Here is a 23,672-nt window from a genome sequence, read left to right as displayed (position 1 = left end):
TCTAGTTGGAATGGCCCATTCACTTTGTCAACCAGCGTGAAGCCAATTGTGTTGATCTTGTCCAACCACAATGGGTTATCCTGGATTTGACCCCGACTGGGCAGGAAAAACTTGGAGAACGGAATCTTCACATCCTGCCAATAGGGGCTGCCTCGGGTGAAGAGGAATTAATTGTAGAGGTCATCCTTCTGATGGGTGAAGTACATCTCACTGTTGATGCTCGCCATCTAGGTCTGGCTATCCCTTCAGTCCCGCCAGTGCAGCATGTTGAAATTCGACAGGTACAGTACTTCTTGAGGTCAAAGGCACCCTCCCCGCAGCCTCTCTCTCAATAACCACTACACAAGCTGTTGAACTCAATGTTACGTGCAGAAGGTTATAAGGTGCCTAATCAGAAGATGAGGTGCTGTTCCTCCAGTTTGTGTTGGAATGTTCACTGGAACATTGCAGCAGGCCAAGGACAGACATGTGGGCATCAGAGCAGGATGGTGTGTTGAAATGGCAAGTGACAGGAAGGTCTGGGTCATGCTTGTGGACTGAGCGAAGGTGTTCCGCAAAGCGGTCACCCAGTCTGCGTTTAGTCTCCCCAATGTAGAAGAAGCTGCATTAGGAGTGGCGAGTACAGCAGACCAAATTGAAGGAGGTGCAAGTGAAACGCTGCTTCACTTGAAAGGAGTGTTTGGGGCTTTGGACGGTGAGGAGGGAAGAGGTAAAGGGGCAGGTGTTGCACTTTCTGCAGTTGCATGGGAAGGTGCTGTGGGAGGGGATGAGGCATTGGGAGTGATGGAGGAATGGACCAGGATGTCCTAGAGGGAACAGTCCCTCCAGAATGGTGACAGGGAGGGGTGAGGGTAAGATGTGTTTAGTGGCGGCATCATGCTGGAGTTGGAGGAAATGGTGGAGGATGATCCTTTGAATGTGGAGGCTAGTGGGGTGAAAAGTGAGGACAAGGGGGGCCCTATCATGGTTCTGGGAGGGACGGGAAGGGATGAGGGCAGAGGTGCAGGAGATGAGGACACAGTTGAAGGCCCTGTAAACCACAGTGCGGGGGAAACCTCGGTTAAGGAAGAAGGAAGACGTCAGAAGCGCTGTTTTGGAAGGTGGCATCATTGGAACAGATGCGACGGAGATGGAGGAAATGAGAGAATGGGATGCAGTCCTTACAGGAAGCAGGATGTGAGGAGCTGCGGGAGTTGTTGGGCTTGTAATGAATATTGGTGAAAAGTCTATCACCAGAAATGGAGACAGAGAGGTCAAGGAAGGGAAGTAAGTGTCAGAGATGGTTCATGTGAAGATGAGAGAGGGGTGGAAGTTAAAAAAGAAAAATCGATAGATTTTTTCAGGTCCAGACCAGAGCATGAAGCGGCACTAATAAAGACATCGATGTACCAAAAGAATAATTGTGGGAGGGGGCCTGGAACAGGGAATGTTCCATATACCCAACAAAAAGACAGGCAGAACTGGGGCCCATGTGGGCACCCATAGCCATACCTTTTATTTGGAGGAAGTGAGACAAGTTAAAGGAGGAATTATTCAGTGAGAGAACAAGTTCAGCCAGACGGAGGAGGGTGGTGGTGGATGGGGATTGTTCGGGCCTTTGTTCAAGAAAGAAGCGAAGAGCCCTCAGACCATCCTGGTGGGGGATGGAGGTGTAGAATGTCTTGCTGGACATCAACCTAGAATTGAGAGCTGGGACTATCTGAAAATGAGCAGGACTTAGGCAGGGATGGCACACTTCCCACTCATCACAATAGGCAGAAGTTGAAAACTACCAGTTACTATTCATTTAGCATTAATATTCACTCGAGCACAACCCGTTCTTAACTATTCTTTAGTGAAAGTGTCTGTTTTTGTTTGATGATTTTTCCGTGAGGTGCCTTGGGGCATTTTACTGCATCAAAGATGTTATAATGTAGATATGAGCTGCTGTTGTTATTGAATGCTCTACTATAATGCACTAACAGACTGTGCCACAATCTGAAGTCGATTCTTCATCAAGACAAACCTTGGAAAAACATTGCGCTCTGAAGGGTTCACTTTGGATGACTCCTGCATCCAAATCTCTGCAATGCACTGAATAAAGTTGGTGGACATGACTGGCCTTGTAAACTTTCTACTGGTCCCTGGCTTTTATTAAAGGCACACACTTACACTTTCTATTCAACTGCTACATTTTATTAGAAAGGAATACATATATTCTCCGCAATTCATTTAAAAAAATACTGCAGTACAAGTGAGATGAAAAGGTTGGTAACATAAAAAAAAAAAATCGCTTTTAAAGAATTCAGCTAGAAAAGTTTGATTTATGAATCAGTGTTATTAAAGGTCGCCCTTAGCTATGGCATTTCTAGTACGTGACTCCACTGCAGATGGAATGTGTCACGGGTGGCAGTGTGGTGTTACAGTGAACAGAGGTACATGGAGTAATATCAATTTGCATGTCCAATTTATGACCAGACGCCAGGCACGAAATGATCATACAACAGACAATAAGGGGAAAATGTTGTTGTGTTATAAAGCAAAGTAACAGGAGGGTTGCAGGATTTGGAATGGCAAAATGTTCCCAGGTTAGGAATTTGGGAAGAATAGCAAATTGAACCACAGTAAACAGCTCAGTTGAAAACTGCACAATGCGCAGAGATTCTAAGGCAGTGAATTCCTGCAGAGTCACACTCACTGCTCACCGTAACTGTTGTGAAAACCCCAAAACGAACGGCATAAACAAAACCAAGTGAACCCCCGTGGTAATTCATCTCCAAGTATATAATCCAAATAAGGGGGTGAAATCTTCATTGCTTCAGATTGCACACTCCACCTGAAACTCAGCATGTACTTACAGAAAAACAATCACTATCTCCGCCTTCAAACTGTGGCCCAATTTTGACACTAAGTTTTGCGTGAGTTAAAGGCGGGGCCCTGAGTTTCTTATGGTTTCACCTCAAGTGAAACATTTTTAAATGTGTAAAGTCAGTTAGCGGATATTCAGGCCAGGAATTTCCTCAAGGCTCTTCTGATTGGCGGCCGTGACTGACGAAGAACCTGGGTAGACACAGAAATAAGGTTTCTGCCAAACTTACAACAAATGATCAACAGAACACCTGAGGAAACTCCTGGCGTAAAGTACTTTGTGAATGGGGCCATCAATTTTCAATGATTAGCGATGCAGTTCACTGCTCTATTAAGCAGAATATTTGGTCCCATTATAAGCAGCTCTATATAAAAGTTGTCAAAATGATCTTTGTTTTCATCAGATTGTATTGATGACACTTCTGATAAAAATCTACAACCTGATGGGTGTTAAATTTTCATATTTACACTTTGTGTATCCTCTAGTTCAGAATTTTAAGTTTATTTGTATCTATGTATTTAGGAATTAGGAATTACAGCCAATATCATGCCCGGGTGCAATCATCACTTCAGCATTTGTCATTTTGCACACAAACTTGGAGCATCTATAGAAGCTGTGGGAAACCAGGAAACAGCCAACTCATTACGCCGGAAATCATGTAATTCACTCAGGCATCAGCTCTGACTCATTTTTGTGTGTGTCACTATTTCATCTAACTCTTTTCTTGCCTGTACAAGTGGATCTTCTATAACACTGTTTGAGGTAAACTGGAGGACATTGACAGGAGCATATACCATGTAACATGCAATGCATTATTTTCTGTCAAAGTGGGGATATTTTAACCTGGTCTGCCCCTTTAAGACCATAAGCCAGATGTTTTAATGGCCATAATGTGAGGTCAATAAGTGGTTACACACTGTTGGTGAGCCAAGTGTGTAGCTGCTTATAAACTACACTATAGTTTTTACCCATTGAGGTTGGCTGGTTACTAAGGCCACAAGAAACCAGCAATAAATTCCTGCCTTCAGCCATTTTTTGAAATTGCACTTGGCTCATTGGGAAGTCACTTATCTGTTCGATGGGATTATTGGCTCATAAAATGGCAAAATAATCCCAATCAGGTCACATTACATACATTTTATACGTGCAACGCTGTCAAGTGTAACGGGATATGTTAGATGCAAGAATACATGAATAGCAAGAATTTTTTTTTATGCTGTGTGATGCCGAGGGATAATAATGTTGCTTGCCCTGCTTCTGGGTTCAATATCACTCTCTATTGTCTGGTTTTACTGCACAGTTTCATTCCTCAGTATTATTTGCTGCATCAACGAAGTGTTTGATGCTGGAATTTAATCTCTTACTCATGGTGTGGCTGTTTTCATCAAGGACTGATCAGCTCATCATTGCGTTTTCTGCCTTTTCACAGGTCTCGCTGCCATGACTTTTTCTTTGTCCACTGTTCTGTTTTGATGCAGCATGATGCCCTTCAGCAATGAGGGTTTAATCCGTTGGGCCACAGCCCAGGTCCAAAGACACTGTTCGATTCTGTGAGGGGTCCAGTCCTTCACCAAATCATCTGTAAAAGGTGAACCCATAATAGTGTTTGTGATCCTGATCTTTGCAAATGGAGGCATAGCATACAACAGCTTGGAAGTTATGGTAAACTTATATAAAAGGTGAACCCTCCATTACCTCATGGAAAAACCAAGTATTGTCATGTCACATTACAGTGTAGCACAGGCCATCACTGCATAATGCATTCCCTTCTAATAGAACTACACCACTGGGTACTGCATGTCTCAAAACAGAAGGTATAAAACCTCACACCAAGAGGTGAATTTTTAAAAATTCATTTATGGGGTGTGGGCGTTGCTGGCTAGGCCAGCGTTTATTGCCTATCCTTAAATGCCCTTGAGAAGGTGGTGGTGAGCTGCCCACTTGAACTGCTGCAGTCCATGTGGTGCACGTACACCCATTGTGCTGTTAGGGAGGGAGTTCCATGATTTTGACCCAGCGACAGTGAAGGAATGGAGATGTTTCCAAGTCAGGATTATGAGGATGGATGTTCTTTAATATTTTGGGAAATATTGTGTTTTCTGTAAGGAAGGCTGGGTGTCTGTATGTGTATGTATGATTTAATTAAACTGGGCAGAGTTTGATAGGAGTCAGTTTGTCTAGGGAGTTTAAAACATGAAAATAATAGGTTAGATCTAGCATTTGCATTTTTAGATAAGTTGAGAGTTTGTTTGAATATCAAGGGGAGTCAGAGGTAACAAGAAACATGTTTGCATCTTGCAGGAGTTCAATAGGTAAATAGTAGTGGGGATATTATATTTTATTCACCCAAAAACAAAGACAAGATGGAAACATGAAAGATCTTATATTTGGAAGGGTTTGAGTTTCACGGAGGTGTGAGAACAATGGAACGGAGATGAAAGGTGAAAAAAGTATATTGGAGTTACTGTGGATAGCTGCTGCTGTTTGAGCTGTTAAGCTATAGCTGGATTGGGATGGGAGAGGATGCAGTTTGAATCACCCATCCAGTCAAGCTAGAAAAGTCTTGGGCTGCAGTAAGCAGTTTTATTCTGAATGGATTCCACCGCAGGGTGGAAGAGAGTAAAGGTCATGTGGTATGCCTTTACTGAAGCTACAGCAGTTTGCCTTGCGTAATATCACTGGATTTCAGAGTAGACATCTATAATGGAGTGTTGCCTGGGTGGGTTCATGGGTTTCACCAAGTAGAGGGGTTTTGGGGGAATGTTTTATAAGGCTAACCTTAATTGTGCAACTGCAATCTTGTGTGCTTAAATTTTCTTTTACTTTTGTTCATAAAACTTCCACTTTTAATTTTTAAAATCCCAAAAGTGTTACTGGGCCTCTTACTGCTGAGATTGGTGCGTCTTCTTCTCGGTTTCAGAATACAAAAAAAAAAAATTATGGCCCGCAAGCCAAGTTTCTCTCTGGGATTTGCTTTGTGCAGCAATTAACACCGGCTGTGGTCATAACAGGATGGTGAGTGGCTTGGAGGGGAGCATCCAGGTGGTGGTGTTCCTATGTGTCTGCTGCCCTTGGTCCTTCTAGATGGTAGCGGTCATGGGTTTGGAAGGTGCTGTCTAAGGATACTTGGTGAGTTTCTGCAGTGCATCTTGTAGATGGTACACACTGCTGCCACCGTTCGTCGGTGATGGAGAGAGTGAAAGTTTGCGGTATTGCTGCCGTTCAAGTGGGCTGCTTTGTCCTGGATGATGTCAAGCTTCTTGAGTGTTATTGGAGCTGAACTCATCCAGGCAAGTGGAGAGTATTCCATCACACTCCTGACTTGTGACTTGTAGATGGTGGACAGGCTTTGGGGTGTCAGGAGGTAGGTTACTTGCCACAAGACTCTGACCTGCTCTTGTAGCCACAGTATTTATATGGCTAGTCCAATTCAGTTTTGATGGTAACCCCCAGGATGTTGATAGTGAGGGATTCTGTGATGGTAATGCCATTGAATATCAAGGGGCAATGGTTAGATTCTCTCTTGTTGGAGATGGGCATTGCCTGACACTTGTGTGACGTGAATGTTACTTGCCACTTGTTAGCCCAAGCCTGGATATTGTCCAGGTCTTGCTGCATTTGGACATGGGTTGCTTCAGCATCTGAGGAGTCATGAATGGTGCTGAATGTTGTGCAATCATCAGCGAACATCCCCACTTCTGACTTTATGATGGAAGGAAGGTCATTGATCAAGCAGCTGAAGGTGGTTGGGCCTAGGACACTACCCTGAGGAACTCCTGTAATGATGTCCTGGAGCTGAGGTGACTGACCTCTAACAACCACAATCATCTTCCTTTGTGCAAGGTATGACTCCAACCAGTGGAGAGTTTTCCCCTAATTCCCATTGACTCCAGTTTGGCTAGGGCTCCTTGATGTCACACTCGATCAAATGCTGCCTTGATGTCAAGGGCAGTCACTCTCACCCTCCCCAAATCTTTCAATGGTTCCTACTGTACATATAATGCAAACTCTTATTTACTTCCTGTTATTCTGTGGAATTATGGTAGATTTATCTGTGAAGGACGGGGTGTGTGAGGGACTCCCTGTTTGGAAAATTGGAAGGACATTGAATTTTGGACACTCATTCCCCCGATTTGTTTTTAAAAGTCTACAAGTTTAATTCTGGGCTGCGAATATGCTATTTAAAAAAACACACAGGTCAACAGCTAGATGTCTGGCTGGATCACCTAGTGAGAGAAGAGTTACTTTGTTCATCCGAGTTAAAGAAGAACTGTTGTTGCCGGGCCAGGGACTCTTGCGGATTGCTTGAAAGCAACTGGCCTGAGAGAAGTATTCTCTGAACATTTTATCCTCTTGAAGTCAAAGTGTGTTTGTGTGTGTGTGTGTGTGTGCCTTGACAGCAGGTTGCAAAAGGAAGACTCTCTCACTCTCTGTCCCTATTGTGAGTAAAGTTAAGCCTCAGTCAGAAAATTCTCATCGGAATAACTCATTTGTGTTTTGAAAGTCTGCAAGTTGTGACCAGTGAGTTATCAAAGACAGTGTGTCACCAAGGATCCATCTGAAAACACTTCCAGATCCACGGTGATCAGAATTCTGTTAGATCAACAGAATGAAGACCTTTTTGAACTTTATCCTTTTTAAAAATGTTCCTATACTCCAGCCACTGCAAAGACAGTGTTTGTTTTGTCCTCTCCTGTGTTTGTGTGTGTGTATGGGTGTTGGGATATCTGTTTTGTAAAAAAAAAGGGGGAAATTGTTACACTTCCAAATTACAAATTGCATGTTAACCGGTTTTGCAACTTGTTTTTAAAAAAGTTTGTTTTATAATAAATCAAGTATTTTGTATTTATTGAAAGAAGCCTGTTTAAAGTATTTTTATGCTGGGTATAGCAGTATCACAGGTAAATAATTGGCCAGTTTGGTGAGGGAATTAAACATTTAAACTATTGTTTCAACCTGTGGAGAAGTGGGGCTGGAATTGACCTCGCTCGTCTCCCATCACGGTCTATAACAGCTGTAATCATCATCCATTACTTATATCAACACCACTTACTCTGTAAATCTAGAAATGGTAGAAAACTTATTATTGGCGATTTCTTTCCCTTATTTTGTCCAAAGTGTCATCTGAGTTGTCTGAGTGAGAAAGAAGCTGTTAGGACAGCTTGCTCAAACTAGCCCTGAAAATGTGTTCAGAATCATAGAATAGAGCAGTGCAGAAGGCCATTTAGCCTCTTACAGCAATCCAGTTAGTCCCAGTCCCCTGCTCTTTCCCCATATCCCTAACATTTTTTTCAAGTATTTATCCAATTCCCTTTTTCAACCTGAATCCACCACCCTATCATTCCAAATCCTAAACGCTTGTTGAAAAGTTTTTCCTTGTGTCACCTCTGCTTCTTTTGCCAATCACCTTAAATCTGTGCCCTGTTGTTATTGGCCCTTCAGCCATTTGAAATTTCTCTTCATTTATTCTATTTAAATTTAACTCTATCTTAATGAATTTAACCTCTTCTATCCAATCTCCTCTTAGCCTTCTCTGTTTTAAGGAGAGCAACCCCAGCCTCTCCAGTCTATCCATATAACTGCAATTCCTCATTCCTTGAAACATTCTAGTGAATTTCTTCCGTACCCTCTCCAAAGCCTTCGTTACCATCTTGAAGTGTGATGCCTAGATTTAGACACAGTACTCCAGAGGGAGCCAAACTAATGTTTTACATAGCTTTACCATAGCTTCCAATCTGTTGCCTTCTATGTCTCCATTTCTGAAGAGCACTTTCTTAACTGCTTTGTTAACCTGTCCTGCCACCTTCAAATATTTTGGGTACAAATACTCCAAGGTCTCCTTAGTCTACACTCCCTTTAAAATTGTACCATTTAGCTTGAATTGTCTCTCCTCATTCTTCCTACCAAAATGTAATACCTCACTTTTCTGCACTGCAAGAGAACGAGGATGAAGGTATCGAACTCGGGGAGAGAGACTGCGAGGTTCTTGAGCAAATTGATTTGGGGAGAGACAAGGTATTGGAGGTGTTGGCAGGCTTAAAAGTGGACAAATCTCCAGGTCTGGATGATTTGTGTCCCATTCTGCTGAGGGAGGCAAGGGAGGAGATCGCAGGGGCTCTGACCCAAATTTTTAATTCCTCTCTGGCCACGGCTGAGGGGCCAGAGGACTGGAGAACAGCTAATGTGGTTCCGCTATTTAAGAAAGGTTGTAGAGAGAAGCCAGGGAACTACAGGCCAGTGAGTCTCACGTCAGTAGTAGGGAAACTACTGGAGAAAATTCTGAAGGAGAAAATCTATCTCCACTTGGAGAGGCAAGATTTGATCAGGGATAGTCAGCATGCCTTTGTCAGAGGGAGGTCATGCCTAACAAATTTGATTGAATTTTTTGAGGAGGTGACCCAGTGTGTAGATGAGGGTAGTGTGATTGATGTAGTTTATATGGATTTCAGCCTTTGACAAGGTCCCACATGGGAGACTTACAAAGAAGGCAAATGCACATGGGATACAGGGTAATTTGATAAGGTGGATTCAAAATTGGCTGAGTTGTAGGAGACAGAGGGTGATGACAGAAGGATGCTTTAGTGACTGGAAGCCAGTGTCCAGTGGCGTACCACAGGGATCTGTGCTGGGTCCCCTATTATTCGTCATTTATATAAACGACATAGATGACTATGAGGGGGGTAGGATTAGTAAATTTGCGGATGACGCAAAGTTTGGCCGGGTGGTTAATAGTGAGGTTGAGTGTCTTGGGCTACAGGAAGATATAGACGGGATGGTCAAATGGGCAGATAAGTGGCAGATGGAATTTAACCCTGAAAAGTGTGAGGTGATACATTTTGGAAGGAGTAATTTGACAAGGAAGTATTCAATGAACGGCATGGCACTAGGAAGTTCTGAGGAACAAAGGAACCTTGGCCTGTGTGTCCATAGATCTCTGGAGGCAGAGGGGCATGTTAGTGTGGTGGTGAAAAAGGCATATGGGACACTTGCCTTTATCAATCGAGGCAAAAATTACAAAAGTAGGGAGGTCATGTTGGAGTTGTATAGAACCTTGGTGAGGCCACAGCTGGATTACTGCGTGCAGTTCTGGTCGCCACATTATAGGAAGGATGTGATTGCACTGGAGGGGGTGCAGAGGAGATTCACCAGGATGTTGCCTGGAATGAAGCATTTAAGTTATGAAGTGAGGTTGGATAGACTTGGGTTATTTTTGTTGGAGCAGAGAAGACCGAGGGGTGACCTGATCGAGGTGTACAAGATTATGAGGGGCATGGACAGGGTGGATAGGGAGCAGCTGTTCCCCTTAGTTGAAGGGTCAGTCACGAGGGGACATAAGTTCAAGGTGAGGGGCAGGAGGTTTAGGGGGGATGCGAGGAAAACTTTTTTACCCAGAGGGTGGTGACGGTCTGGAATGCACTGCCTGGGAGGGTGGTGGAGGCAGGTTGCCTCACATCCTTTAAAAAGTACCTGGATGAGCACTTGGCACATCATAACATTCAAGGCTATGGGCCAAGTGCTGGTAAATGGGATTAGGTAGGTAAGTCAGGTGTTTCTCACATGTCGGTGCAGACTCGATGGGCCGAAGGGCCTCTTCTGCACTCTTGTGATTCTGTGAATTTCATCTGCCACGCGTGTGCCCATTCCATCAGCCTGTTTACGTTCTCTTGAAGTCAATCACTATCTTCCTCATGGTTTGCTACACTTCCAAGTTTAGTGTCAAGTGCAAATTCCAAAATTGTGCCCTATAGCTCACAGCTCAAGTTATTGATGCATATTAAAAACAGTGGTCCCACTACTGAACTCTGGGTGTCTTAACCATATACCTTCTTCCCGTCCTCAAATCAGCCATTCATCACAACTCTGTTTTCTATCCCTTAGCCAATTACGTATCCATTCTGCCACTGCCCCTTTTGAGCTTAAATTTTGCTAATAAGCCTAACCTGTGGTACTTTGTCAAACACCTTTAGAAAGTCCAGATACACAACTGAAAATGCAATTGGCTATTCTATCATACAAGCCTACTGCAGTAGTAGGTTCCAAGCTTAGCCCTACTTTTCCCAAATGGATCATTTCATTCAATAAAACCACAGTATCGTATTTGGGCAAGCTGGACCTGTCAGAGACGTGGCTAAAGAAAGATAGAGCCTGTATTTATCGAATATCTCTCACAACCTCAGGAAGTTGGAAAGTTCTTCACAGGCAATGAATTACTTTTGAAGTGCTGTCACTGTTGTACAATGGAGCTATACACTGAAAAAAATTTGAAACAAAGAAGTATCAATTTCAGCACCATGCAGATTGACTTCACGTAAGGCTCCCTTGCTTACTTTACCACAGTACAACAGCCTGCTCCCAACTCTTATTCAACCATCAATCTCTTTCACTGGTCCCTGTACTCATCCTACATAAAAAGTAGGGCCTTTGCAAGAGAATGCCTTTAATACATTGCTTAAAGTGATCAGTAAGCACATCGCCCTGTTCAGGCCAGTATGTGCAACGTTAACTCCTGGCATATTCTCAGCATTATTACATTAACACACCAGCAGGATTTCCTTTGGCGCACAGCAAGTGAAGAAAGTGTACAGCTGCGAAAATAGGAGAAACTTACTCTTGTTGAGTTGTTTTGCACACTCCCTCACTTTATCCAAGTATAGGATGTAGTGTTTAAGTGTGTACTTGATGGGAACCAAGCCTGGGATTGACTCCACCGCTTCATCAGCCATGAACGCAGCTTCTTGAGGAGCACCAGCCACAAGCACAGCTAAGCATGATTGAGAGAAAAGTTTTCATTAGGATACAAATGTATTGCGTGAACAAGTAATGCAAGTAATCTGACAATTGTTTTCTTTTCTACCTGATGCAGTAGCAGGTCCTACAGCTTTCAGCTTACTGATCTCTGTGATTGCAGCTGAGATGTCAGGAAGCAGCTTGAAAGCTTTCTGTGTGCAGGCCTCCACAGTGTCACTGGAATTACTCATTACCATCTGCTGGAGTGTTGGGCGGAACTTGCCTCTCTACGGGTATAGAGAAAGGAAAGGGAGAGAAAAATCAAATTAAAATGGAGTCAAGTTGAATGATTTCATTTGCGCTTAAAGATTTTAAAGTAAATAAATAAGTAATTGGGTCATCGCTTGGATCATTACACTGCCAACTACATCTATAGGCAACACAGGTTCCCATTCTGGTAACATTACACCTATATGGTACATTCCCCTTTAAGGCAATGTGACATCCTGGGACACTACATGTTCCTTTAATCCACTTGTCCTCCCATATCTACATACTTAAGATCCATTGGATCCTCTTCTAGTACAACCAGCTTATCTCTTTTATGAAGATATATTGGCATATCACAAGAATGGTAGGTCTAGTTCCAAGGGTACAATATCTGAATGTGAAGATATTTCAGGCTCTTGTGCATTTTTATACTGTGAAGGAGAATAGCATTCTGTAGCAGACTGCGATGCACTAGGAGAGTGGGCCAAAGTCTGGTGAATGGTGTTCAACCAAGAAAAGGTTACATGAAGAGAACGGAAATGAGTTGAGAGAGAACAGGATTTTACCGATACAGAACATAGTTCTCTAAAGGTATATGACTAGTGCCAAGAAGCCATAGCCAAAGCAAATAGGGTATAGGGTTGCAATACTTGGACGATTCGATATAGAACAGAAGAAACTATTTTGACACTGTACAAGACTTTGGTTAGACTGCATTTGGAATATTGCACCCAGTTTTGGTCACCTCAATCATTGGATGATGTAGAGACTTTGAAAAAGGTTCAGGAGGAGGGCCACTAAAATGATTCCTAGCTTTAAAAAATCTTAAGTGCCGAAAATAAGTTGAAAAAGCTGGGTCTATTTATGTTAAGGTATAAAACTAGTCAAAGCAGTAGACTGTATTCTGATAGATGGATTAGGGGAGACTAGTGTTCATCCACACAAATTATGCAAGGGTAGGGCCAGATTACTTTAGATAGTTATTTTTTCCCAGAGGAAAGCAGACCCATGTAATAAATTGTTCACTCGCTGCAACCTTTCAAAAGAGAGCTGGACTAGTCCCTGGTTGAGGAAAGAGATTACATTTTATAAAGAGGAATGTGAAATACCAGGTAATACAAGAAGGGTCAATGTGGTTTCCTGGCCCTGTAGTTGACTGCCAGGAGGATTTTCCAGATTTTGTTCCCTTATTGTACTTGGGTTTTTATTTGGTTCCTCCCTGGAGATTACTTGGCTTCTGGAGGGGCTGGGGGAAGGAGGTATCTAATCATGATGCTTCATCTATCAAGAATCTGTAGGGCACGTTTGCTGGATGAGTTTCTTTTTCCTATCTGTCACGTTTGTAGTACCAGAATTCACTTCAATGAGTAAACTCCAGGTATTGCCACACAGTCTACAGCCTTTGCACGGTAGCAACAATGGGCTTTTGAGATCTAGAAACACAATGGGGAAGACAGTTTGGTTACTGCACCAAGACAGAAGGCAAGTCACTCACCATCCTGACTTGGAAATATATCACCGGCCGTGGGTCAAAATCCTGGAACTCCTAACAGCACTGTGGGAGTATCTACACCACAGGGACTGCAGCGGTTCAAGAAGGCAGCGCACCACCATCTTCTCAAGGGCACTAGGGATGGGCAGTAAATGTTGGCCTAGCCAGCGAAGCCCACATCCCGTGAATGAATAATAAAAAAAGTCCAGAGGGAAACATCATCCATATAATAATACATTTTCTTATGATCCCAGCTGATGTTACTACTGGACAAGTCAGATCTCTGGGTGGAACCTGGCTTGATAGATCCTAACTCTTACTTTTTGTTTAGAAAGTGGAGGGCGGCTAGTGAACAGTCACTGGAGTCAGCTAATGAACTTTTAACAAAATAATAAAACATTTATTAAACAAAAAAAGATGAACTATATTACAAAATAATAAAACATTTATTCAACAAGAAAAGATGAACTATATTACACTACTCCTTCACTCACAACCATACCTTTACAGATATATACAGATTTGTAAGGATAACACAAGTTACAAAATCTATCTTGTGCTCTAATGTTCACAGTAAATATACAGTCTATGTAAAGGAGTAGGCGACCTGTGGTCGGACACCACACTCTGAAGCCTAGCGACAAGTGCCACCCAAAGCAGATGCTATGGATCCCTCATCAACTCTCCCAGACATTTGTCACACTGTGAGCCAACTGGTTTCACTGAAATGCTGTCTTTCACACGAGGGTTTCTAATCTCTGCTCTTGAAGAACTTGCCTTGGAACCTTCTCCCAAACGACGCTTTCTCTCGACGTCTTCAACAAGGGTCCACCTCCAGGGTTTCGATCCCTCCTTCCCATGTTCCTCTCCCCTGGAACGCTACATGCATTCAAACTTCCCCTTCCATGCACTCTTTCGGATACTCGACCGTGCCACAGAACACCACTGCTTTACAGGCCCGTATTAAGGAGTCACCAACTTTTGGCTGTCTCCTCAGATTTTCTGGCTTCTTGCAAGCCCACTTTGCCTTAATTCTGTTTGCAGCAGCTTTCCTTCTTTAACTCCGAGCCTTTTCCTCTGCTCCTTACTTTAACTGCACTGAACAGGAACTGCTCCAGATTCCTGTCCTCGTTCTTTGACTTAATTGGGATGTTTTCTTGTCTCACTCCCTGGTTTTGGGACTTGCTCTCTGTCCCTTTCCCATGTCCAGCTTCTTCTGGCACTGTCTGCCGAAAGGCGCTCTCCTCTGGGCCGCCTGACCCTCTTTTCGCACCGCTTCACTTTCATTTTCTTTTCTTCTGTGCGTGCGCAGAGCTGGCTTTAAATCTTAAAAAAAAATACTGGGCCATTTACCGGCCTAATGCCGAGAAAATGTACGTGTGGCCATTCTCCAGGCTGCACGCGCACAGAACCCGAAGATCGGGAAAAAAAAGAATGATCTGCACACGTGTGGCCTTTCCAGAGCTGCCGCATGTGCAGAAACTGCTGGGGCCCGTTGGGAACTGTAGTTCCCAACTCCGAGGGCCCGATTTTTGTTTTTTTTAAAAAGGTACGTCTTTTGTTCTTCTTCTTTGGAGGCCTGTAACGATTTAAACCTAAATAAAACGCTGTTGTTTAGAGTTTTCCCGGAGATTGTGGCATTCAGAGCTTCCTTGTTTAAATGGGAATTTTGTGTTCATAGAGCAGCTTATGACATCCTCAGGGCATTAGGGAGAACTGAGAGGAGAAGGAACAAATAATAGTTAACAATAATGTCACTAAAGACCCTGACGACCAGAAACAAGTTATATCAAATCTTAATCCCACTTACAAACATTAATGACAACTAAAAGGCAGGGATTTCTGTTACTCTGTCCATAATTAGCCGTAGTCCATGAGGGACTTGTTTGTGGAACTTCTCTGTTTACAGAGACAAGTGGTTATAGTTGAACATATCAAGCGTGACTGATCAAGAATCTGTCCCGCTTTTACCACCTGTCATTGGCGTATTGGAAGGATTAGCAGGTTAATTGTCAAACTGTTTAGCCACGTCATTCAAGCTATTTCTGCAGCCAACAAGTCCTGGACAGGGATTTGAACCCAGAGCTTCTGGCTCAGAGGCAGGGGTTGGCTACCCACTGCGCCACAAGATCTTCCCTGTCAGTCTGTACATGGGGGAATAGTCTTCCAAGATTTAAACATGAAAAGATCTCCTCCGAAGGCCTGGTCAGAGAATAACACTCCTCTGTGCAACACTAAACCACAGACTCAAAAGTGTCAAGTTTGATTCTAGCCTGCGCGAAGATAGTGGGTCTCAGGCCAGGAACAACATCTATACTCTCTTCCCTTAGGTGTGGAGGATGGATAAAAATAGTAATGTTCTCACTGTTGAATGTCATATAGAGATACACAAACATCCAGAACCAAACTTGATTTTTATGACATTTAATATTTAAATCCAACACTGCCCAGCAGACTTACTGTCAGTTTCCATTCCATCAATTGAATCAGCTCGGCATGAGTGAGGTATTTCTCTGCGCGACTACACACGGCTCCTGGTAATTCTTCTTGATACCTGAAGGATTAGAAAAGGAAGTATTGGCCAGATTGCCCATAAATAGCTGTCAGAGTGACTGAGTGAGCAAGAGTTTTAATGAACTTTTCCCCTTCCCTGTTATATTCCACACACCATTCATTGCCAGTCTACCGCTATCGACCCTCTCATTGCCTGCCTCCCCCTATCGACCCTCTCATTGCCAGCCTCCCCCTATCGACCCTCTCATTGCCAGCCTCTCCCATCGACCCTCATTGCCAGTCTCCCCCTATCGACCCTCTCACTGCCAGCCTCTCCCATCGACCCTCTCAATGCCAGCCTCCCCCTATCGACCCTCTCAATGCCAGCCTCCCCCTATCGACCCTCTCATTGCCAGTCTCCCCCTATCACCCATTCCTAAAGTGCAATTCATTCTGTATGAAGAAGCTCCATGTCCTCACCTGTAGAAAGGTTCATATGCCCATCACTCCTGCCCTCACCAGACTCAAATGGTTTTTTGTGTTGTGGAGAATCACCTTTATGATTCCTGTCCTCATCTTCAAATCCTCCTACCCTTGTTTCTCCACACCCCTATGACTTCCTCCAGCCCCCTGTGCTGTATGAACTCTGGTATGGCAGTACCAGCCTACTTTTCATTCCCTCTGTTCCACCATGGGCAACCACTCCTTCAGCCACCTTGCTCCCATACTCTGAACTGCCCACCCTCAGCAGTCTACTTTGCCACCTCTCTAGTTGCTTCAAAACTTCCTTATGACTATTTTCTTTGAGTATGAATTTGCTGTGTCCTGAGCCTATTATTTCCCACTCTGCTCTGTATGCTTGGAGATTTATCTTTCCACATGATGAGCACTATAGAGATTTAAGATACTTCTCTGTCTTACAAGCTGTTATAATAATGGAAGTTATTAACCACAACACTCATTTTTGGTGGTTTTAAGTTAAGGTATATCTTGTGTGAAGGGCACTTTAGCCTTCATCTTTTACCCATTACATCTGGGAGCGAAACAAGCAATGAAACAAAATATGAATGGAAGCAGTGAAAATTACCGGTTTAAGTAAGTGAACTGCAGTTTTCTAAATCTAGAACAGTTTTAGGGCTGGATTTTCCCGTCCCAATGTGGACTAACCGTATCGGGCAGGCTTTAAAAGTGCTGGGTGGGACCCGATTCCAAGATTCCCGCCCAATCCCATCACCAGCAATTTTGACCAGCGTGGATAGAGTGTGTGGCACGAGTCTGCATACAGCAATCCTGGCCATGCCAGCTCCATTGCGAGGGTGGGCATTTCAGACCCCTCACAATTTTTATGGAGTCAGGCCGGCTTTTGGAGGCGATGTGGTTCACGCCATCTCAGAGGAGTCATGAACCATGGGGAAACTCTGTTCTGGACTTGGGAATCGTTTTCCTAAGTTCAAAAGGTGTTGCTAACTTCACATCTCATAATGAAATGCTGTGTAAGTTATATATGTTTTTCATACAGTGCTTGAAGATGGGGCTTTGTTCTTAAAAGTTGTGAAAATGGATAAGTCTTCAGATGCATTAGAGTATGTTATCCACTGGATAAAACTTTCTTCTGCAGAGTAAAATACTCAAATTCTTTTTGACTGTGTCAATTGTCACCGTGCTCTACTTTTTAAAATTTAGTTTCAGCTAAGTCAAGTGTTTCACTGCTTTAAGGCTTGAACGGATGGTTGAGCTCTTTGAATGACTTCAAAGGCTTTAACATATCCAGTGTTGTGTGGCACTACTGCTGTGCTAAACGGGATAGATTTTGAACAGATCTAGCAACTCAAGACTGGGCATCCATGAGGCGCTGTGGGCCATCAGCAGCAGCAGAATTGTACTCAAACACAATCTGTAACCTCATGGCCCGGCATATCCCCCACTCTACCATTACCATCAAGCCGGGGGATCAACCCTGGTTCATGAAGAGTGCATGCGAGGAACAGCACCAGGCATACCTAAAAATGAGGTGTCAACCTGGTGACTACTTGCGTGCCAAACAGCTTAAGCAGCAAGTGATAGACAGAGCTAAGTGATCCCACAACGAACGGATCAGATTTAACCTCTGCAGTCCTGCAACATCCAGTTGTGAATGGTGGTGGACAATTAAACAATTCACTGGAGAAGGAATCCCCACAAATATCCCCACCCTCAATGATGAAGGAGCCTAGCACATCAGTGCGAAAGATAAGGCTGAAGCATTTGCTACAATCTTCAGCCAGAAGTGCTGATTGGATGATCCATCTCAGCCTCCTCCAGGTGCCCTCAGCATCACAGATGCCAGTGTTCATCAAAATCGATTCACAAGATATCAAGAAACGGCTGAATGCACTGGATAGTGCAAAGGCTATGGGGCCTGACAATATTCCGGCAATAGTACTAATGACTTGTGCTCCAGAACTTGCCGCACTCCTAGCCAAGCTACTCCAATACAGCTACAACACTGGCATCTACCTGGCTATGTGGAAAATTGCCAGGTAAGTCCTGTACAGAAAAAGCAGGACAAATCCAATCCAGCCAAATATCGCCCCATCAGCCTACTCTCAAACATCAGTAAAGTAATGGAAGGGGTCATCAACAGTGCTATCAAACGTCACTTGTTTAGCAATAACCTGCTCACTGACGCCCAACAGCACCTTCCAAACCCACGACCACTACCATCTAGAAGGTCAAGGGCAGCAGATAGATGGGAACACCATTACCTGGGAGTTCCCCTCCAAGTCACTCATCATCCTGACTTGGGAATATATCGCTGTGCCTTCAAAATCCTGGAACTCCCTTCCTAACAGCAATGTGGGTGTACCCACACCACATGGACTGCAGTGGTTCAAGAAGACAGCTCATCACCACCTAGGGATGGGCAATAAAGCTGGCCCAGCCAGCAAAGCCCACATCCCGTGAATGAATTAAAAAAAAAGCTCTGGCGGTTTTGTTGACACAGTTGTGCAATGGAGTCTCATTATGAATGCTTGGCTGAGCTCCAAGCCCACTAATGGATTCAGCTCAGCAGGGGTTGTTGATAACTGCTGTCAAGGGGAGTGAGAGTTTGGTTATTTTGACAGTTTTAGAATAACTATAACTAATAGAATAACTTTATTCCCCCCCAAGTGATATTTGAATGACATTGTTTATCTTGACAGTTTTATGAGATTCTAATAGGATGATAGTTCTTTTCAAGTGCATTATTAAGTTTTTTTTTTATTTTGACAGTTTTATGTGCGTCTTAAAGATTTCCCAATGTTATTATAGGGCTGAAGAAAGAGATTTTTTGTCGAAGCTTTTCATCTTGCACTCATCAGGACATTTCGCAAGAATACCAAATGTAAAGGGAACAACAATTTATGCTGTATGAGAAGACAGTGCTAATTGGCTGGCAAGTGGGCTCTGATTGGTAGAGAATGAACCAGTTGATGGCGACTGACAGTTAACTGCCAAGCATCGTTTGAAATTTAAACCAGGCAGCTTGACTCTGATCTGTCAAGGCATAGCCATTCGCTGGTTCATTCTTCAAGGCAATCACTTATTTTGTTTAGCTGAAACAGGCACAATGTGTGTACATGTTCTTTCTGTCCGCAAAGTATAGGGACCTGGGTATTAATATATATAGCTTCCAGTACACGTAAATACACCATACTGTGAGCCCGAGTGATAATCTTAAATTGGCTGTCAGCGTGATTCTTAGCATACTGAGGATTGTTTAGTAAATGTTGTTCGATCGCGGAATCACATCTAACATTGGACACGGTGTCTTGAGTTTTGCATGTACGGGCTGGATGGGTACAGTCTGTACCTTGCCCGTTGCAAACAGCAGAAGGAACATGCTGTTTGATACGATCCGCCAGTCTTTGGGAAATACGGCCTACATACCTAGCATCACACTGGCACTGAAATTCATATACTACATCACTCATTTGTGTGATTGGCAGAACGTCATTTTGGCTTGACAGCAGCACCCTGTTAGTGGTGAATACCGCTCGTGTTGCTACTGCATAGTAGCAGCGTGAAACAACTTGCTTCACCTGCTGCTCAAATTTTTGAGTTACCTTGCACTTCAAGGGTAACCTGAGGTAGACTGGGCACTTTTCAGGGCCGAAAGTGACAACTTTAGGCCCGTTCATGAGTTTGTACAATATACAGCGTGAAATGATCTGACCTGGGTAGCCATTATCCTGCAGGCTGCCTCTATTATGCCCTATTTCAGCATCAAGCTTGCATGGTGAGCAAATAGCTCTGGCCCTATTTACAAGGCTGCCGATAAAGAGGGAGTGAGGGTTAGGGGAGCCTCACACTGGCCCATGTCCCAGTAAATGGAAGTGGGCCTTCTAACCCGCCCACCTCAGCATCCACCTCCCTCCATTTCCACTTCGGGCTTACTTCCAGAGGCAGCAGACCTGACTCCAGCCCATCACTGACTCCCCACCATGACAATAGAACACAGCCAGGCAGGAGGTGGGATCGTGACGTCACGAAATGGCCCGACTCCCACCTCCAAGATGAAAATCTGGCCCTTAGTTTCAGACCTGAGTGTATAAATTAGCCAAATTGAAAAAAAAAGCAGAACAAGAGTTTTGTTCCCCCACTAGATTTTGTCTTTCTGCTTTAGCTGCCCCCCTCTAAATTATGAAAGATCTACCTCTCACCATTTGTCCAGTGCAGCCAGTTTGCCTGCCTTCCCTCCTTTCGATGCTGTTGTCTTTGCTTCAACCACATCCCCATAAAGAGCAAACACAGACCTCCATACAGCAGGATCCTTGCAGTTATACAATTCTCCACACATGGCTTCACTCGCCAAGCAGTTTCAACCTGTAAAGAAATGTCATTTAAAATGACTCCGAACTAGGTTTCCATGATTAAAACATTGCTGTACCTATTGCCATTGAGACCTAAAACTTTAAAGATTTGCCTGGCATGGGAAAAAAGACCCATAAAGCTTATCATTTTATCCTTAAATATGGGATTTGCTGGGTGACCAACTGCACTGTATTTTAAGGGGGTGTCTCTTATTTTGACTATTGGTTTCATGTCCCTTAAGGGACACCTTTTGTTCTGCGTTTCGAGGACAGCCTGTGGGAGACTAAGCCTGGGAGCCTCCAGAGTGGCTTTGAGTGAATCGAGCAGGACTGCAAGTGAATGAGCCGGTCATCAGAGAGATAATAACGTTGTGACTCAGCAAGATAAGTTGTAATAAAACAAAATACTGCTGGATGCTGGAGGTCTGAAACAAAAACAGAAAGTGCTGGAAAAACTCAGCTGGTCTGGCAGTATCTGCGGAGGAAGAAACAGAGTTAACATTTCGAGTCCAGCATGACCTTTCTTTGGAATTGCTGATAAATTGCAAGTTTTAGCTGATTTTAAACCCTTCCTCCCCTGGTCTGCTATTATGGTCTCAAGACCCCATCTCATTTTGAAAGCATCACTCCACTCCACCGCCTCCCTCAAAGTGTCCCTGAATTGACTTCATCAGATAAAAGCAAAAAACTGCGGATGCTGGAAATCCAAAACAAAAACAAAAATACCTGGAAAAACTCAGCAGGTCTGGCAGCATCTGTGGAGAGGAACACAGTTAATGTTTCGAGTCTGAATGACCCTTCAACAGAACTAAGTAAAAATAGAAAAGAGGTGAAATATAAGCTGGTTTAAGGGGGGTGGGGAGAGCTGGATAGAGGGCCAGTGATAGGTGGAGATAACCAAAAGATGTCACAGACAAAAGGGCAAAGAGGTGTTGAAGGTGGTGATATTATCTAAGGAATGTGCTAATTAAGGGTAGAAAGCAGGACGAGCAAGGTACAGATATCCCTGGTGGGGGTGGGGTGGGGTGAAGGAATCAAAAAAGGCTAAAAGGTAGAGATAAAACAATGGATGGAAATACATTTAAAAATAATGGAAGTAGGTGGGAAAAGAAAAATCTATATAAATTATTGGAAAAAAAGGGGGGGATCAGAAAGGGAGTGGGGATGGAATGGAGAGAGTTCATGATCTAAAATTGTTGAACTCAATATTCAGTCCGGAAGGCTGTAAAGTGCCTAGTCGGAAGATGAGGTGCTGTTCCTCCAGTTTGCGTTGAGCTTCACTGGAACAATGCAGCAGGCCAAGGACAGACATGTGGGCATGAGAGCAGGGTGGAGTGTTGAAATGGCAAGCGACAGGGAGGTCTGGGTCATGCTGGCGGACAGACCGAAGGTGTTCTGCAAAACGGTCACCCAGTCTGCATTTGGTTTCTCCAATGTCGAGGAAACCGCATTGGGAGCAACGAATGCAGTAGACTAAATTGAGGGAAGTGCAAGTGAAATGCTGCTTCACTTGAAAGGAGTGTTTTGGCCCTTGGACGGTGAGAGGGGAAGTAAAGGAGCAGGTGTTGCACCTTCTGCAGTTGCATGGGAAGGTGCCGTGGGAGGGGGTTGAGGTGTAGGGGGTGATGGAGGAGTGGTCTAGGGTGACCTGGAGGGAACGATCCCTGTGGAATGCTGCCGGGGGGGATGAAGGGAAGATGTGTTTGGTGGTGGCATCATGCTGGAGTTGGCGGAAATGGCGGAGGATGATCCTTTGAATGCGGAGGCTGGTGGGCTGATAAGTGAGGACAAGGGGGACCCTATCATGTTTCTGGGAGGGAGGAGAAGGCGTGAGGGCGGATGCGGGGGAGATGGGCCGGACACGGTTGACGGCCCTGTCAACGACCGTGGGTGGAAAACCTCGGTTAAGGAAGAAGGAAGACATGTCAGAAGAACTGTTTTTGAAGGTAGCATCATCAGAACAGATGCGACGGAGGCGAAGGAACTGAGAGAATGGGATGGAGTCCTTACAGGAAGCGGGATGTGAGGAGCTGTAGTCGAGGTAGCTGTGGGAGTCGGTAGGCTTGTAATGGATATTGGTGGACAGTCTATCACCAGAAATTGAGACAGAGAGGTCAAGGAAGGGAAGTGTCAGAGATGGACCATGTGAAAATGATGGAGGGGTGGAAATTGGAAGCAAAATTAATAAATTTTTCCAGGTCCAGACGAGAGCATGAAGCAGCACCGAAGTAATCATCGATGTCCATGGCCCTCTATCCAGCTTTACTTGTCCCACACCCCCTACCCTTAAACCAGCTTATATTTCACCTCTCTTCTATTTTTCCTTAGTTCTGTTGAAGGATCATTCGGACTCGAAACGTTAACTGTGTTCCTCTCCGCAGATGCTGCCAGACCTGCTGAGTTTTTCCAGGTAATTTTGTTTTTGACTTCATCAGAGTTGGTCACCCTGGTGACAGGATCCCTCTGCTCAAAGACTGAACGTTTGAAACTTGCGCCAAAACTCCCAGGAAACAAAACCCGACCTCAGATTAAAACCAAACTCGGAATGCTGGACGGAGGTTTCATTTCAGCTGCTCCGATGAAGTTTTCATTTATCGACAAGAGAAAAATTGCGCCAAATCCAAAGTCGCTGACAAAACTTTTTTAAAAAAAAATAACTTTCAGAACAAAGGAATCTGCCTGACTCCCTCTTCCTGACGATCAGGTTCACACCGCTGGATATTTCTGCGATTTAATTGATTTTTTTTTTACCCGGGTCCATCAATCGGATTCAACGGTCTCTGGGGGAAACTTGCATTGTCAAAATGGCGACGCTCCGGCTTTCCTGGGACGTCGCGCTTGGCTTCACGCGCCCTTATCGGCGCGGAAAGATGACGTCACTTGGCCTGAGTTGGGTCACCTGCCCAGCCTCGGCCCACACAGATGATGTCAGCGCCTGTGCGACGTCACTGGTGGGCGCCGTTGGATGACGCGGCTGGTTACCTGCGGTTTGTACACAAACAGCGGCCGC

At 44.2% G+C, this 23,672-nt stretch overlaps 1 protein-coding gene across 2 annotated transcripts; it reads right to left on the bottom strand.

The window, feature by feature from the left end:
• Nucleotides 1-2,153: 2,153 nt before the first annotated feature.
• Nucleotides 2,154-23,624, bottom strand: LOC144691047 (uncharacterized). 2 transcript variants are annotated; one of them, XM_078559064.1, is made up of 6 exons: nt 23,414-23,624; nt 20,513-20,675; nt 15,798-15,891; nt 11,703-11,862; nt 11,457-11,609; nt 2,154-4,427 (listed from the first exon to the last, which is right to left on the bottom strand). In XM_078559064.1, exons 2-6 carry the CDS (start codon nt 20,647-20,649, stop codon nt 4,252-4,254), a joined length of 720 nt encoding a protein of 239 aa, XP_078415190.1. In that variant the 5' UTR covers nt 20,650-20,675; nt 23,414-23,624; the 3' UTR covers nt 2,154-4,251. The 2 variants fall into 2 exon arrangements, with proteins under 2 accessions (XP_078415190.1, XP_078415191.1); XM_078559065.1 differs by having other exon boundaries at nt 23,185-23,479.
• Nucleotides 23,625-23,672: the final 48 nt, after the last annotated feature.

This window comes from Cetorhinus maximus, chromosome 15 (genome assembly GCF_964194155.1).
Source record: "Cetorhinus maximus chromosome 15, sCetMax3.hap1.1, whole genome shotgun sequence".
NCBI lineage: Eukaryota > Metazoa > Chordata > Chondrichthyes > Lamniformes > Cetorhinidae > Cetorhinus > Cetorhinus maximus.
This window is presented reverse-complemented; position numbering and strand designations above follow the sequence as displayed.

Coding starts and splice junctions, on each gene's coding strand:
- LOC144691047 (XM_078559064.1), bottom strand. CDS start 20,649: ATGTGTGGAGAATTGTATAACTGCAAGGATCCTGCTGTATGGAGGTCT. Junction 11,610..11,702: donor AGGACCTGCTACTGCATCAG/GTAGAAAAGAAA, acceptor AATCATGCTTAG/CTGTGCTTGTGGCTGGTGCT. Junction 4,428..11,456: donor TGCAAAACAACTCAACAAGA/GTAAGTTTCTCC, acceptor CACCTTTTACAG/ATGATTTGGTGAAGGACTGG.